Here is an 18,574-nt window from a genome sequence, read left to right on the forward strand (position 1 = left end):
TGGGTGAGTGATGTCTCAGTTTTTTCTCATTTCATTTTTGCTGACTTGTTTGTCTTTTAATTCAAATAGTATCAGTACTGTAATCTAGGCTTTCAGGTGATACATTGGATAGGTCTATGATGTGCTAAGGCTATTGCTTTTCTGTATGGTAAAGGTCTTGTTGTCCCTTTACGTAAAAGGCTATTAAAATGTGCTGATCTTAATACAACTTTTGGGAGGTAAATGAACAAGATGTGTTGATAGCGTTTTCCTTGTAACTTGCAGCTTCTGTCAGAGCATTGATTTTACCTGATTGGCAAAGGTGGTATACTTTCTGGTTAATCTTTTAATCTTGTTATGGATGTCTTTTTTTAAAAAAAAAAAAACCCTATATTTTGTACTTCTGTATTTTGTTTTCTTACTAACAAAATTGCTTTTGGTACTATAGCCATAGCGCCTGTTACAGTTAGTTTGCTTTAAATGAGTTTTTAATGTGATGAGTCATTTCTAAATGTTTTAGTTGAGATAACATACAGAATACTGATTTCAGAAAATGCACTGGGTTATTCTAGTTTTCTTACCTTGGAGACAGAGTTTGTCAATTAAAGAAAAATAAATGGAAGGAAGTATTTCAAAACAAAATTCCTTTTAACATGGAGAATATATGCAATATGAGGTAAAGCTGTTTTGTGATCCAGTCAGCAAATGATGCAATTTTTGCCTTCAGTGTAAAACAACCATGTTTCACATTGGATAGTGCTAATAGGGGCTTATAACCTGAATTCTTTCCTTAGTCCTCCATAGGAAATCTGCTTCTGGCCGGTTATGATAATTTGATTAGACACTTAAGTACAAAATTCTGAACGGACAAAAGCATACGCAAGTCAAGAAGAGTTAGCATCTTCAAAGTCCTAGCTTAATCTGTAATTTGCTGCTGTAGCATGGTAGAGTTTAGTTTACGATCAGGAAGCTGTATCTTCTGTAATTAAGGCTTTTGAAGATTTTTAAGTACGTTTTATGGAGTTAGTTGTAATATATTTTATTCATGCTTTTAGAAGTATTAGCCGTTAAAATTGGCTCAGAACTTCCAAAATAGAAGTTCTGAGAGACTTTAGTAAAGTTTCCCCTCTTTTTGTCATTTTGATCTTTCAGCAATTGAGAAAATAAATGTGTGTGAAAGAAAACAGTCCAATATCTAAAATGGCATTGCTGACAAAGATGAAGAAAACAGAGCAAGGAGGGGAAAGTGTACTAGAGCAATATTATTCTGGAATGCAAAGGATTACATTCCCTTTTTCTGTGTGTATTTCAATGCCATCTTGTTGCAGATGGCAACTTGATGATTTTCCATCAACAAACATTGGGGAAAGATAGTAGAAGATAGTTTTTAAGAAGTTTGAGAGGAATGCATCTTGAAGTTCAACTGCTTGCTGAAAGATAAAATACATCTGTGCAGTTGGTCTGTCTCCTACTAATTTAGGATCTCTGCAGTGACGGCAGTAGTGTGAAAGGTTGGTTGGGCTAAATGTAGCACAGAGCGAAAATCCTTTTTGGAGCTGAATAGTTTAGAGAGGTTGGGGATGGGAGGGCCTGTAGCAATAGCTGTGCAGTGTTGTTATAGTATTAGGAGGTAGGGATGTTTGAAAATTCTCGTTTACAAAATAATACAGTATACATAGACTCTCAGAAAATTTAAGATGAAAAGTTTTCTAAAAGTTCATTTTATTATGGAAGTTCCAAGAGAAGCAGTATTGTCAAGACCTAATTAAGAATCTCATTTTAATTTTTCTTTGAGAACTCTGGTAATTAATACCACTGAGATTTAATTTGTAGGAAAAAAATGCTGCTACTAATGCCCTACATCCAGAGTTTTAAGTATCTTTGTTTTAAAAAGTCTGCTTCATTTCGAATCTTACAGGTGAGCCAGTGCTTCGTTTCAGCTTCCTTGAATTTATGACTATATAGTGATCTTAGTTACAGAAGTTGTATAATTATGTAAGAATGTTTATATATGGTTATAATATGGTTATACTATGGTTGTATTAGTTATTGTGTGAAGAGTACAGGGTATTTCTTTGAAGAGCTGGAATTATCTGTACTTCCAGCCCCAGGGAACAGTGGAGAGCTCATGGAACAGAAGAGAACATCTCATTGTAGAGGATTGGGAAGCAAGGAAAATCCCTGTAGAGCTCATATGATTTTTCTGGCTGATGGAATTGCTGTGGTTTGCCTAAGAGAAAGTCCTATATGAGGCCTGTGACCTGGGCAGCGTGTGTTGCAATGTCACTTGCTTGTTGAGGAATGTACAGTTCCTCACTAGTCCAGCTTCTCATGTGGTGGTTCCAGGTGGTACCTGGTTTTCAAGATCTACTGATAATTTTCCTGTAGTAGAACCAGAATTCTTGTAAACCCTTTTTCCTTCCTCAGAGACAGCTACATAGAATTCCTTGTCTTAATGGTCATTCAACACTTAGCAGCCCCTGAACGCATCCTTCCTCAACATCTCCTTGCACGTACCATTCCTTAGTGCAAGTGCACCTTCACTTTTGTTTCTTGACTCCAATATTCTCACTGAAAGATAGCGTAATGGGGAGATTGAATAAAATTTAAAATCTTTAATTGCCTTGAAAATGTTGTGAGAATTCATAGAATGCCTAGTTCATAAACTACATTTGATGCCTGGATTAGCAGGCACTAAATTTGCTTCCTTTAAAAAATGTAGAGAGTTCTGAGCAATCCAGAATACAATTGACCATGGCAAGAATATATGCAGAAAATCTGTGATAACAGAAAACCTGTCAAAATATGTTTTAAATGAACTTTTTGGGATTTCAATGAGTAAATTACGTTGGAGTGACTTTGCTTCCAAGTACGTGGCCTTTGTATGCATCCCATTATTTTGACTGAATGCAAGTTCTGCAGAATCCAGATGAAAAGAAGTGAAACGTGGGGCTTCTGCCTTACTGAAATGCTGATTGTGGGGGTAAGCTGATGGTACTATAACTGTGGTATGGATTGATGTAGCTTGTGGTCTGCAATGCTTTTTTATTATTTACATTAGATGATACATATTTCAGATGCATTTAGTGCCCTCTATCTGTTCCTACCTAATATATGGACATACTAACTCTACAGGAGTGTAATGGAAACAGGTTGTGTAAGTTACTGAGTTAATGCAGCTTAAGAGACTTCAGTCATTCCCATTTATCTGTTGATTGGTAGGTATATTAATGATCTCAATAAAAAAGTCTTAAAGTAAATTTTTTCTCTTCTGTTGGTCAGTAGTTGAAAAACTATCTTCTTGCACATCTTTGATACGTGCCACTTGGCAGTAGATGAAGGTTCCTTGCTTTTAAAAACAGTTGATGTTACATATCAGGTAGATGGATTTTTTTTCTGTGCTTAAAAATCTGCTCTTTTCTTAACTGTAGTGGGAGTTATCTTTAAAACGGGGCCACGATCTTTGGATCTGTGATTTTGTGGGAGGGATCACTTAAAGAAAATGGTTCTCCTGTATTTTTTCTTCCTTAGAAAAACTCTCTGGGAGGACTCTTGAGCAACATAATGTGATTCTTGGCCCTGCTGTCAAGGTTATTTTTGGTTTTCTCCAACGACTGTTCAATATGAAATGTAGGGAGTAGGTCTCACAATCAGCAGCAAAGTATCTGCCTGTTCTTTGCTGTGTAGTGGCTCTGCTTTTGCAGCCAGATAGATAGGGTAGCTTCTGGGGATGTGTGGAACTTGGGTTCCCTCGGTTGAAGGGACATACTCTAGCACTATTACTGACAACACTAGTAATAAAATCCATATATATGTATTTAAGTCATGGAGATCCCGTTTCAGTAAAACAGCTGTTCCTGTCTTTTAAGAGTAAGTCCTGTTCAGTTTCTTATGAGAAATAGTAGTGGGAGTAAGGTGTGTGGGTCTTTTTCCCTCGTCCTTCTCTGTACAGTGTGCTTAGAAACATTAGTATTGGAACTTTAATCAATTATATTGCTGGGGTTTTTGTTCTTTTTGTTTTGTTTTTGTTTTGTTTTTTGAATCAAGTTACTGAAAACAAAAAATGTTTAGACCTTCTAATTTGCGTCCATAAAACATAGCTGACTGTTTCCAAATCAGACTCTAGTTTGTTTGTTCGTATTAACTCTCAGCTGTCATTTTTTTGTGTATCAACAATATAGCTTTCATGTCTGTTTTCTAGTTCTCATGCAGATAAAATTTGCATTCATTTCAGTGTAAGTATTCAGAATGGGAACAGAGTAGGGTATGTAGGATCAGGTCCCCAGATGTTTCAAGCTGCGAGAAAGGTTGAACTGTTTTTACTTAACGTCTTAAGAATAGAATGTCTGCAGAATTTGTGAACGTCTGAAAATGTTTACCATTCAAAAGTATTAAAACTTAAGGTAAGGATATATATAATATGCAAAACCCAGAATGCTAGGTATAAAATAGAGATGATGTCTATGTCATACAAGTTAAGGAAAATCAATTATTTCATTTTCCCTAGAGAGCGTCTTGTTATTCAGAAACAGGGCATTTTCTCTATTTTTATTCCTACTTGATGTTAGGTTGCATTCGAATGCAGTTATGTCTTTGTACTGTTGTACTTTGAGGTAAATGGATATTGTCACTCATAGCTTTCTGAATTTCATGTATTGTATTGGTATCACTGATGATAAGGTTTAATTTAGATTCTTACGTTGCTTTTGAAAAGTTGACAGTAGTAAGACGACAGTACGTGATACCACCTGGAAAGGCAAGCAAATTCTGCGTTATCTTAGGTTGAACTTGACAGCTCAGTGCAGTTATTTGTAAGCCATTCCGGGGTGAATTAAGGTAATACCAATTAGGAAATAAGTAATTAAGCAGAAAGAATAAGATTTTAATTAAGTAGTGTATGAAAGGAACGATCTCAGAGTATGAGTTTGGTTTCAGAGACTTCCGTAAGGAGATGCAAGTTTTTGGATGCTTTTGGTTGCTTGAATTTTGTTAAACTGCAGTGGCAACCTTGCTAAATACCTTTGCTAAGTTTGCTTTCTGGATACCTTGATGCCTTAGGTTTTTATGTATTTGTATAGGATTGTGTCCTGTTATATAGTGTTTCACTTGACAGCTGAGAAAAAGTATACTCTAATAAAGAAGGCAGCCTCCTTTCCCCACTCTTAGTACTTCAAGTGAAAAGAATAATTGACGTAACCAAAATGTCTTCAGAACAAATTTTTTGTGTTGGATATAAGTATTGTAAAGAGAACGCTTCCATGCATTGAAAGAGACTTTCTATAAATCTGTGAACAATTAAACTTGGCAGGCAGCAACATATCTTGCTTAACTAGTGTCAGAAATTCCAACTTGTTCTTGCCTCCTAGTCTTCCTGGAGTTCTTGAGGAAGCTAGACAGGGAGATTGAGGTAGTCCTTTCCAGTATAGAAAAATAATGAATATATTTGCTTATATGGACTGTGGCAGCACCTAAAAAGCTGCAGATGAGACGAAGACTCCAATTCAATAGGTACTTTTCTATCTTCAAAGTTTTAATGGTTAGTAAAGTGGTGGTTGGATTAAAAAATAAAAAGTAATTAAAAAAAAATTACTCAGCACGATCATACAAGAAATGCACTTCAGAGCTAAGATCTGAATCACAGTCTCCCAAATCCTAGTGTACTAGTGCCAAAGCCATTAACTTTTATCTTAGTTACTGTTATAGAAAAAAAGTTACTGCACTAGTGATTTTAAAACTTAGCCACATTTATCTCTTTTTCTGTGGGAGAGCCCTGTTGCTGTGTAAAGACACATTTACAAGCCCTTATCCAGTCCTTGAAATAACTGAAATGTCATCACTGAATGGATTCAAACTATTACAACCTTACTCTGCAAAACTGATGAATTTAAGCTTTAAGCAGACTTGCTCTGTGCATCAGCGATGACATATTCTGTAAAAGTCAGTTACACTTAAGTCTTACTCGTTTCAGTACTACTTACAGTTGTTTTTTTTTAAAGCTGTGTAATTGCAGTGTTTATTAAGTTATATTTTAAGAATAAGTGTAACTTATTGGTCACTTTATCAGACTCTGATAAGTATGATCAACAAATGTTCAGCGTAGTGATTAATGACCTTGATTGGTTCTGATAGCCAATTGAGAGAAATTAACATGAGGTTTCATCTGAGATTGAGTTTTTATATGCAGAAAGTACGAATTCCTCAAGAGGAAGTGACACAGGGTTTGTCCCGTTACCTACTGTCCTCTAATAAGAGCTGCTTTCCATTTGGACGTTTTGGCTTTCTAAGTCCCAGAGCAATGTGGATGTGGCAGTTGCAGCTATCTAGCTTTCAAACATCAGTTTCAATCCTTTTCTTTTTGGTGATGGTTATTGCTATAAGCTGCAGCTTTTTCACAAGCTTGCAGATTTCAAGCAGCGGAGTGACAGATGGAGTGAGCAGCTGTGCACGCTAATTATTTTCCTGTTGGTAGCTACTGTGGAAAACAGCTAGGATACTTGAAAAAGAAAGTAGTTAAAAGTACCTTGCAGTTGAACAGAGTGAAAAGCAGGTGAATTTAAGTACATCTTCTGAAATTGAAACTAATTTTTTTTTAGTGCAGTGGCACGCTGACCAGGAAGGTGGAAATAAATTATGGCTTTTCTTTCAACTGCTGTAAATTCAAATGTAGATTTGGAGAGGAAGAGAAGGTCCTGAGAGTTCTTGAGAAAAAAATTGCATTGGTGGTGGTGGTGGTTGAATGTACAGAATTTGCAATATCTAAAGAGCACACAGAATCTTCTTTTACAGATAATCACAGTGCTAGATTATCCATTGAAATTCATCTAAGCAATTTTTAAAATGTTACGTGTTTTCTGTAATTACTAAAATAATATGACTGAAAAACTGAAAGCTTGAAAAGGTACTCTGCTGTTTCTAATCCTCTTGATGAAATATATATGCACATAATATTCATCATGTTGCCTTTTTGCTTTTTTTTTTAATTTTAGAAGCTAGTATTTAATAAAAACACTTCTACTACACTACTGGACTGAACTTATCTGGAGTATCTTTGCTCTTAGTTCTGGCTCTGCTCGCTCATGTGCTTATTTTCAATTGTAATGCATCTGAAGGGAAAAATATCCTTATAATTCACAAAGATGATGAAGAATTACTTAACACCTCTATTTTGAAAAGATTACGGCGCTTTCTATATGTGGAAAACATATTTTTCTAGGGCATTGTGTCATTGTATTTGTTGTTAAATAATTACCTAAAGAGCAAATATTGTTTCACGTGAAGTTACTTCACCTTCACAGCTGCCAGGTTTCAGTCACGTGCCTGGTAGAGACTTGTTTGGCATTGAAAGGAGTTAGCATAGGATCTGAAAAAGTTTTGGAATTTCTTTCAATCTCTAATCCTGCCCAGCACTCTCATGTCCTCACCCCAGGCCTTGTCAGCAGCATGAGAGCTTGCACGCTCTCTTTCGCATTCTCTCGCTACAGCGTTGCTCCTGCCTGTGCACTGTCCCGCTGGAAAAAAAAAAAAACCCAGCCGAGCGGCACGATATGTGACCTGGAACGCTCCCCGAGTGCTGCTTGCGCGCTACTCTGGCTGCGTATTTGAAAAAAGCAAAGGGTGGTGGTGATTTGAGTGACTGAGAAGAGAAAGTGACCTGGGTCTGCAGTGTCCTCCCAGCTTGCTGGCTGGGCTGAGGAGGTGGCAGAGAACTAGTCCTTGTGTTACAGAGTTGAGAGAGGCTTTTTCATTGTAAGGAGTGGTCCCACTGTGGACTCTGTGGGCAAGGTCTTATTTAAGGGCACGTTTTTCTGATACTCTGCTGTATAAGTTCTGTTCTGGACCTGTGTGGGCTGTGAAGGTGCTGGAGATAAAGCAGGCGCACAGAAGTGCATTCGTACTCTTGGAGGCCTTATCTCACCAGCTTCGTGGTGCTGAGAAGGGAGCGCTCTGGTGGGGGCTGCAGGCCGGTGGAGCTACAGGGTGAGAACCAGACAGAGGGACTGCAACCGGCTGCTCAAGTGGCATAGGAGGAATGTAGCTGATAGTTCCACTACAAGTAGTGGTGTAGTAAGAGCTGTCTTCTTCTGGCTGGGTTTTGCTGCAGCCTTGCTCCCTCAGCCAAAGTTAGGGAGCCTGACTTCATCTTCTCTGCCCGTTTTTATTTTGGCTGTCTGATATTTATTTTCCAGGCTTACTGTGAAAGGTGGGAATAGCTTCACCCTTCCAGTTACTTTGAAAAATAATAGCACTTTTCATGTGCTTCAGGAAAGAAGTTTTCATCTTTCCCAGGAGGATATTGTGGTTTCACACAATCTAATTCAGAGCTGATTTTAAAGCCACATTCTGTCCACAAAAATGGCTATATGCTATCCAACAATGCGTATGGATGTTTGCTGATATAAGCAAAAGCTCCTAACCACCACATACAAAACCAGCAAAGTACCTTTAAAGATGCATTTGCTAGCTAAAGCGATGCGTGAGACTAAGAGTGAAAATGTGTTTCTTACGTATTCCCTGTGCGAATTTTCTTAGCCACTAGATCTTGATATTGTCATCACCTTTGTCTTCCGCTGGCTCATTCTGAGATGGCTGTTTGGGCACCATTAATATGACTACTCAGTGACACTAAGAAAATGCAAATACCTCTTCTGTGACTCTGTTGTTTTCACTGCCGCTCTTCTCACAGCTCTCTGTTTGTCTTTTATTGTAAAGCTTTACTCTCAAATAAATTTGCACCTTCTGCTGATGTGATATGAGTGTTGAATCAAGAAATTGCACACAGAACATATGAGTATGGGAGAGCTTTCATAAATTTGATATATCTGGTTAGTTCACATACTCAGACATTTAATGCTGGCATAATTTATGCCAATAATATACATCTCTATTAACCCATTGCTGTGGGTCATATTGTGATTTGATATGCTGGGCTTACATAGCCTTGGTGGGGTTGGGGAGGAGGCACTAAATGACTGAAAATAATTGCCTGCTCTTTCTTCAGAGTCAGTTCATTGGCTTATGTTTAGTAAAGAAAACTCTGACATTACATGCACCAGAATGGTTGATTTCCAAACCAATTTCCTTGGATTTCTGCATTGAATAGAATAATGAGTATTAAAAGCAGAAAAAATTTAAGAGTTTAGAACTGTTCAGTGCATGATTGAAATTCTTAATATTTTAATATTATTTTTTGGTTTGGTTGTAGAAAAACTTATCTAGTGGTATATATTTTTTACCATATTTTCCATGACAGAGATGCAAAGAGGATGCTTTAGTCAAATTCTGTGGGAATATTTGTGTGATTATATTTTAATAATAAATCACACACAAATCACACAAATTTTAATAATGTGTGCTATATTTTAAAATGTAGGAATTACTCAATGGCCTCAAGTCAGCCAAGCAGAGAATTTCTGCATGCCCATAAAGGTGTTTTCCTTTAGGTTATTTCCTTGATGAGGTTTGACTAAGGTCCTTGGCAACTGATACAGCAGTAACAATCCTTTTTTATGCTGCAGAGCTAATTGTTGAATTAAAAAGAGATTTCGGGATAATTTCACAAACTGTAATTATGCACAGCCTTTAAAAAAAAAATTCTAAATCTGTCTTACGGTTCTAATTCGTAAAATATTTGTTGAAGTTAGTTTTAAGCTATGAATCATTGTATATCTCTCACTATGCAGTGTGGGCATGCCTGGGTAACCATATGATTGAAACATGTGGGTAACTAACGTACTTTTTAGTAAAGTTTTATCAGCTTTATAGCTTTGGTCTCAGAAGCGTTTCATATGGTGTATACAAGACCGTGATTAATGCGTGGTGACTCATAGTACTGTATTAATTGAATGTTTGAATGAATTATTACTATTATTATTTTTTAAGAGATACTAGTCTTGATAGTGCAAATATCACTTTTTGTGACCTTTTGAAATTTTTTAATGGCAATGGCAGCTATGATGCTTTCTAGCTGGTGCGAATCCCCCCCCCTCTGCAATGAGAGATACTTGCAAGTACAGTGCGCTTCATGTTTGTACTTCCCGTGAAGGGACTGCATATGACTTACATCTATGAACTGATGCTAAAGTAACGGCTTTTGTATCTCCCAGTATTTCTTCACTGTAAGTGCTGGCTCTCTTTGGAAAGGAAAGTAACAGTATTTGTGTAACTCAAAGTTCTGAAGAGCTGATCTAATAGAATACGTTAATTTGTACTCCTTACTCTAGGGAAGATGTTCTTGTGGTTGCTAGTCTGCCCTCAAGCAAAAGCTTGATGTTATGTGCCTTTCAGAAGTACTGTAGTCCATTTTATACTTCACATTTTCCAGGAATAAATACTTCTCTTTATAAATACATTTAATTTGAGAAGACGCATCACGTTTTATCTAACATAGCTAGTTGGATGAGGCTGGAAAGCAAGGAACTTCTTTAAAATAGTCTAGAATTATGCAAACCAAAGGAATTTTTTTTTTTTTGGTAGCGTGTTGTTGTTGTTATTTAAGCTGTCCTTTTTTAGAGTATATAGAGTTTGAAGTGTTTCAGAATTAGCCACAAGATACACTGGATCGGTTTGTTACTAATGAAGGAACTTTTAGGAATATATGTGCTGGTAAACACAAAAAACCAACCCACAAGAATAGGTGTGTGCTGTGGGAATTGTGGTTTGTTCATATTAAACTGTACTTCAGGGGATGTGATGCCAATATCCTTGTTTATTCTTTAGCCTGATGCCTGAAGAGGTGAAGTTTGCATAATTACAGGGCAGTCAGTCACTCGGTAGTAACTTCTAAACCTGTTGACCAATTTCAACTGTATTTGGCAGAGAGGTACTTGTTTCTGAGTTGCCAGATTCCTCAGTTTTATAGAGGAAAAAAACCCAACAGTCAAGTTAGTTACCTCAGTATTGCTAGTTACCTCATCAATACTGTGATACAGCAGAGAATCTGCGTAGGGATAGAGAAGGGGGGAGACAGACCCACGCACATGATGAATGTCCCTAACAACAGGTCGGAATGTGTCTTATTAGATAAAAAGCACCTAACCACAGGAAACTAGGCTGTGCAAGTTCTCATCTTCTGTGGAATATTTATTAAACAGACTTTGAATTTAATTACTTGGTGAAGAACTTAATTATTGGTGTTGTTAAAAGGTGAAGGAAGAAATCAGATTTTTATGCCATGTTGAGTTTTTACTTCCCAAGCAATTTGGAATTGTTGCATCATTCTGTTAAACTTTGGCAGAATCTATCTGGCTATCTGTTTTGTGGCAAAACTAAGAAATTACACCTGATCTTAGGACCTTAGGAAAATTTGGATTAGACAGGACCTGCAGAGGGCTCTAGTCCAACCTCCTGCTCAGTGCAGGGTCAGCTATGAAATCAGCCAAGAAGGCCAACGGTATCCTGGGCTGCATTAGGAAGAGCACTGCCAGCAGGTCAAGGGAGGTGATCCTGCCCCTCTCCTCAGCCCTGGTGAGGCCACACCTGGAGTGCTGGCTCCAGTGCTGGGCTCCCCAATAGAAGAGGGACCTGCAGTTAGTCCAGTGAAGGGCTCCTAAGATGATGAAGGGACTGGAGCATCTCTCCTCTGAGGAAAGGCTGAGGGAGCTGGGCCTGTTCAGCCTGGAGAAGAGAAGACTGCAGGGGAGGGATCTGATCAATGTGTACAAGTATCTGAAGGGGGATGGGGCAGAGGATGGGTCCAGACTCTTCTCAGTGGGGCAGAGGATGGGTCCAGACTCTTCTCGGTGGTGCCCAGCGACGGGACAAGAGGCAACGGGCACAAGCTGCAGCACAGGCAGTCCTGTCTGAACACGAGGGGAAACTTCTTTGCTGTGAGGGTGACAGAGCACTGGAGGAGGTTGTGCAGGGAGGTTGAGGAGTCTCCTTCCCTGGAGATATTCAAAAGCCGTCTGGATGTGATCCTGGGCAGCCTGCTCTAGAGGACCCTGCTTGAGCAGGGGGGTTGGACTAGATGATCTCCAGAGGTCCCTTCCAACCTCAACCATTCTGTGATTGTACACAGCAGAAAAATAAAGGTTCTGAAAGCTGTTCTATTCAGTTTTCATAGCTGTTGTATTAAATTGTTTCAGCTTTCTGCATTGTATGGCTTGCTTCTTAGATGAAAGCTGAATGCTGAAAAATTTTCATTTACTTTTAGTCTTAGACCTGCTGAGGATTTTCAGCCTCCGTTGGTGAATTTAGGTGATTTGCATATGGACTTTATTTTTCATTTTAACTAACATTGTTACAGCTTAAAAATTGAGTTGTATAATGTCCAATGACAACATGAATTTTTCTTAACACCTATGAACTTGTTAACATGATGTAGACTCAATCACTGGTTGATTCACACATTTCAAGATCCAGCTGTCCAGGCATTAAGTTACTTGAGGCAATACATAATTTTACTTGACTTAAATTTAAAGGTCAGCATCATTAGTCGTGGCCAAAAGCTAATTATTAAAATTTGACTTTGACTCAAATACAAAATCAGCTGGGGGAGGGGAATAGGTGATGCCATGTTAATTATGAGTTCTGCAAAAGAATCTATGCATGCAAGAAAGGCCTGCCCACGTGAATTATATCGTGTGATTGGTGACTGGGTTGTAACTGCCTGTTTTTTGTGTATTCAAATCATTTACATTTCACAGTACTATAGGTTAGGTTAGTGCAAACAAACGATAGCCTATGTTGCATTTGCTGACTTCCTTAATCAGTCATACTTGTCAGATCATCTAGGCTGTATTCTGATGCTAAGCAGTAAGGTGTTATCAAAGGATGCAGATGTCTGGGTCCTACTCAGTAGGATAAAAAAATATATATAGTTTTTAAAGAGGTTATCTGGTCCAGTCCCCACCCCCCCCGTTCCCTGCTATTTAAAGCAGTGTCAACTTAGAAGTTACATTAGATGTTCAAGCAGCGTGCTGTCAAACGTCCTCCTTGATGTTAGCCAGATGGTAGAGGTCCTGGAAGAATGAAATTCTTGAGAGATTTGTGAAAAGGTGGCCCTTTAACGGAGACCTACTAATACTTTGAATAATGGAGAGAATGCAGGGTGAACACAGCCTTTCACCAATTAAAAGTTTGGGGGGGGGAGGGGGAAGGTGTCTCCTGTGTGATGCTTTGTCTGTGGGGTCAGCTTGATTTTAAGCTTAAGCGTAATCAGCCACAAAACACAAATTTAGTTTTGATGTGGATTTGACTAGGGTTTTTTTTGGTAAAGGAAAACATAAATGGCTGTTTATTTTGTGCAGCCCTACATTAACATTATTTACTTCTTCAAAGGCTTGAGTCTTTCTAAGCTGCTATAGTGCATCTGTGTTAAGAAACAGAGTGGGTCACTAGCAATTTTTGTCTTTGTAAAGGTTGTGTACATACACTGCAAAATGGTAGAATTTATATCTGGTTTCAAATAAGTTTGAACTGTAATGCTGTTATGAAAAGTCTGAGACTTTACTATGAAAAATCAGTGGAAAGCTTTGGAAAACAGTGTTCCGTAACTTTGGAAATTCATGAAAATGCCGTTAGTGGTAGATGTTACGAGTTTTATTTTCCTGCAGGTTTTTCATCTTTTCATATTTACTTCCTGTCGGCAGGTCTGTTGATCAGTAATTGTACAAAATCGGAATAATATAAAACTGTGTTATAAAGAGAAGATAATTGCCAAAAAGGCCCCCTGTAATTTAACCACACAGAAAATTCTTAACGTCTGAAAGGTAGTTTGGTGTTTTAAATGGATGTCGTCGTACCAAAACAAGTTAGATGGCGTTCAGACCTTGCACTGTGAAGTGTCATAAGCTTTCTCTGGTTTTATCAAGAGCGTTAGATCATTTTCTAGTGAAAAGGGGTTAAAGGAGCATGAAGAGTGGCAGCAGCATGTCAAGCGTGCTTTTATTAAGGCTCTTTTATTGTGCCTGTGATACATGATAGATTTCTGGACAATAGAAACTTACTCAGCAGTTGCTATTTGGAGGAAATACAGATGCTTGACTGCCAGGGGGCTTGTTAAACTTCTGTGTCTGAAGAGCACCAGTGCCAGGTCTTTCCGTAGCCCTTAGGTGGAAAGGAAGGATTACTTTCACTATAACCAATTTATAAGATCATTGTCACTTGATGTTATTGTTATCATTGCTGCATAAATAGAGAAATTAACTCCTAAGTAAAGCGTTAAAGAATATAAAAACACGAAAAAGTTGTTGTAATCGGGATGTAAAAATCTCATATGACATCATGATTTCTTTCATTCTAATGAAAATAAGGTACTGGTAATATACTTGGAATATGTCTATTCAAGTAATGTGAAAAGGTTCAAAGGGACTGTAAGAAGTAAATGATAGTTGCAAAGAAAGACGGAAGGGGCAGCAAACAATGACAGAAGAGTGGAGTAGTTTAGTTTAGAGAGAACTTCTGGAAGCCATCTGATCCAACCACTCCTGTTCAAAGCAAGGCCAGCTTCCAAGTTGAAACGAACTTTAAAGTTGGATTAGATTGCTCAGGGCCTTATGCAGCCATATTTTGAATATTTGCAAGGATGGAGATTCCACAGCCTTGCTGGACGACCTGTTTCAGTGTTCGACTATCCTCATTGCAGACAAAAATTTTCCTGCTATCCTGTTGGAATTTTCTTGTTGCAAGGCATTAGCTCTCTGTTTTATAACTTGTTTTGAATAATATTGTTTATTCTTAGTGAGTCCTGTGAGGCGGTTGAACCCTCACTTTTTAATTTAAATAATCTGCTGTGTTCTGCAAAGCTACTTATTGGTGCCTGTGGTATCATTTCTCTCCTCCCAGGCAGGTCCTAAATATTTAAGGGGCAGATCTTCAGAAAATTTTGTTCTTGTATGTGTGTTCTCCTTGTAAGTGAAATGAGCATCTTCATTTTATGTAATAAGGTAGCTAGGCTTTTGTTTCTCTACGCCTATGGTTCAAAGTGAAAATTGTCCCAAAGTGCAGTTGCCCAAATATTTTGAGAACTTTCTACTTTCCAGTTTACATTTTTTCAATAACAAAAAATATTTAGTCTATTAGTAATGAACTTGCTCTGCAATTACAGTAACAGGAGTAACTAATCTTCTGAAGATCTGTTTTTTTCATAGGAGTTAATATAGGGTTTGTAAAAAGTTCTAGTACTTTCTATGCAGTATAAATTCTATGGTGTAATGGTCTACCTCATTTCCTAAATGGCCCTAGCGCAGTTCTCGAGTACAGATAGTCCTTTTTCTTAGTCTTAATTGTACCCTGAATTATTATGACTAAAAGCCTGCAGATGAAAACTTATTGGCAACGTTGTCTGCCTCTGGAGAGTAAAGCTGACGAGGTAGTTGCTTTTTGTTAGTAGTCCTAGCCTAGGTTTCGAAGGTACTTCTGTCCTGATATGGAAAGAAATGTTTTTAGTTTGAAACTGCTTGGACTGTGTGACAGAAAAAAATGTAATTGTTACTTTTTTAAATTTATTTTTTATAACATCTGCAAGTTCCATTCTTTGGACCTACGCTTCAAGTTTAGCATATAAAGTAGCTGTAAACGTGTTTCTTTAGAAAACAGTACTCCTCGGTACTTCTATGAGAAAAAGATCATGGTTGCTTTATGGATGTTAGCACTGCAGGGTTACTCTAAATCCTCTTTCCTGATCTCTGACTTCATGGGAAAACTGGAGAGTTTGGAAACTGAAAAGGTACTTAAATTCACCCATCTCTCTACTAGAGGCCAGTTCTCTCACCAGTCTGGGAAATGAGTGCTGTCACTAATGCAAAGGGGTGGTTGATGACCTAGTATGTTGTTCGTAGCTTTTTAAGGCTGTAAGGCTAGAATTTTTGTAATAGATGAGTCTGGAAACAGTCCTTTTGGTATAATATAAGTTGTCACCGCTCTCATTTTATCATTGAGAAACTTTCATTACATTGGTCGGTTGCGTAGGCCTGCCTGTAGCAAGGCATGTTGGAAAAGGGGTGGAAATGTACAGTGCAAGCAGCATCTTCTGCAGTTCGTAGTCTCAGTGGGACTTCTCGTCAGCAGCTGAGAGAGACTCTTGACCACTTCTTTTCTTATCAAGGCATGTCCCGTGCCATTTACATTTGAATGTTATAGGTGCTATATGTTCTGTGGTTTTTGTTTTGTTTTTTGTTGTTTTGTTTTTTAAGCTTTCCTATATTCTACAGAAAGGCTTTTCTGTTTTTGGAAATCTGTTAATTTGAAGCCCCAAGATACGTCTGTGTGCCCCATTCTGTTTCTGGGGCTGTCTTGCAATGCTAGGCAATTGGGTCTGATCTGGAGGACTTGAAATGGCTGGGTATCATTGGAGGAAAAAGGCTCAGATCTTCTTTAAAAGAGAGAGGTGGACGATGTGTTCATTTTTTGGCTCTTTGAAATATAAATCATTTAATAGCCTTACTGTTTCATAATTTGTATTACTGGTTTTGTTTTCTGAATATAATAATAAATTAACTGCTACATTAACTAGAATTCTCGTTTAGGATATTGTTTAACTAAACAGTATTAACTAAAAGTATAGAAATTCAGAATGTTAAATAACTGGACTTTTGGTTTATTGTCTGTATCAGGAAAAAAAAATTAGAACCCCTTCAGGTTCTAAGACTCTCTTACAGCATGTCAGCTATGACCTTTTTATTATGAAATAATAAGATTTTTAATTTCTTTATTCTTCAAGATTTGCAATTTTTATAGATTGCTGCTTTGGATAGGGCTTCAGAATAAGGGCCTTAATAGGTATGAGGCTGTGCAGGATTTGTCTTGGGTGTGAGGTTTTTTTTTTTTTTTTTTAAATATAATTAATTCAAATGATCTGCTTTGAGGAGGAGGAAGGACTACCAGATTATCTTGAAATGAACTTTCTTTGCTCCAAACTTTTGCATTAGATGAGTGCAATTACAGAGATTGATAAAATAATTGTGTTTATCGGACAGTAATATTTCACAGAGGACAGCAAAACTTCCAAATGGTAGTACTCTGAAGGTAAAGTTGATAGAAACTCCCAATTTTAGTTCAGCTCGAATGAGATACCAAATTATGTTGTTTTATGTATGTTGTAAAACTGAACAACTAATTTTGTATATGTTGCTGTGTGTGGAGATGCAAAGAAAAATCATTGAAAATATGCTATACCAGGAAAAAAAAAGGCATGTAACATGGCTTCCACAAAGTATCTCTATATGATCTCATTAAGTATTACAGTTTTGTGTAGAACTGTGAATTGTCCAGCAACATTCTATGATATTTTGCTGCTTCTCTTTTGTGAAATTTACAGAAATACAAATCAACAATTTACATTGTATAAATTCTATGTTAGTATTTCAGTAAATCAGGTGTAAATAATCAGAAATTCAGGTGCATCTCCCAAACAAAGGATTGCAACTAGTTTACTTCCAAAACATTAGCCCAGTTAATAGTTAAATGATGCAGCATGCCGTTGGCAGATTCGACAAGAATGCAAGAAGGAGCTGAAAACGTTTCTGGCTTGAAAAGTACTGAAGCAATACGTTTCACCTCTGGAGCAGTAGCAGTAAAACATCAATAGAAACAGTCCTGCCTCTTAGGGATCATAGATATATTCTACTAAGTTTAGCACTTTAATATTAACTTTTTTTTTTCTCTCCTTTCAGCCATAATCAGCAGACCACGTCTTTTAGACATCCTGTAACAGGACAGGTTTCTCCAGAAAATATTGAATTTATTTTGCAAGAAGAGTAAGTAGATTTATACCCATGTCAAGAGATTTAAAACAGTAGCATTTTTTCCTATAGTAGGTTAGTAGTTTGACAATTCTTCTGGTACTGTGGCAAAAATACCATACAAATGGTTGATACTTAAAAATTTACTTCATTCTGAAAGTATATTTCTGATTCTAGCACTGTTCCATATAAGAACTAGCACTGAAATCTTTTCCAGATTAAAAAAAAAAAAAAAAAGGCTTTTAAAGTACGCTAAAGGTCCTTTGATGCTTTAGCTTTATATAATTGTCAAATATACAGAACAGAAAAGTCAAATGCCCTTAAAGGAAACTGAAAGGTTTATATTGAAACTGAAATATGCAAAGTATTAGCAGTTTCCATTGTAATCCCTTGGGGGAATCCCTTTTTTATGCTTTAGATTTTCTGTATTAGATGCCTCTTGGGCTATTTATTCAAAAATGTTCATTCTTCATTTTAAATCTATTCCAGAGAAATAGAATGAGATATATTAGCTTCCAGTGTATTTTATCTTGATTGAGTGATGAAAAAAGTGAAATGCGTGTGCTCAAAGTGGTTGTGTAACTGGGTAAGTCTTTGGCTCTTGGTTTGGATCGCTTCCTCTTCCACCATAAGGGTTTACTCCCATCATCATCCATGCCATATACTAGTTTGCTCCTGGCATCATGCTGTAGTAGCGTGGATGTGCTGGTTTGTAAGGCTGCCCTCGCTATTTTGATCTATTTCTTATTACCTGACACTTGATTTACTTCGCATTTAATTTGAAGTAGTTTTGCATTAAGAAATGTAGTTATTAAGCCCAGAGCGAATGCAAGATTTGGGCTTCTGTTAAGGCCCGTGTTGAGAACCAGCATGAACAAGAAGAATGTTGGATCTATCCTGCAGTGTGTCGGACA

The 18,574-nt window shown here is 37.4% G+C and overlaps 1 protein-coding gene across 10 annotated transcripts in view; it reads left to right on the plus strand.

Annotated features, from left to right (window-relative positions):
• The window catches only part of PLEKHA7 (pleckstrin homology domain containing A7), a 158,249-nt gene that overhangs the window by 67,769 nt on the left and 71,906 nt on the right, over positions 1 to 18,574 (plus strand). For 8 of the 10 annotated variants that reach the window (XM_068944926.1, XM_068944927.1, XM_068944924.1 and 5 more), the window contains one exon: positions 17,592 to 17,675. The exons of the other annotated variants lie outside the window; for them this stretch is intronic. In XM_068944926.1, the coding sequence (XP_068801027.1) occupies positions 17,592 to 17,675 (84 nt within the window). The remainder of the gene's footprint in view (positions 1 to 17,591; positions 17,676 to 18,574) is intronic. 10 annotated transcript variants of the gene reach the window in all.

Source organism: Struthio camelus, chromosome 5, assembly GCF_040807025.1.
Source record: "Struthio camelus isolate bStrCam1 chromosome 5, bStrCam1.hap1, whole genome shotgun sequence".
NCBI lineage: Eukaryota > Metazoa > Chordata > Aves > Struthioniformes > Struthionidae > Struthio > Struthio camelus.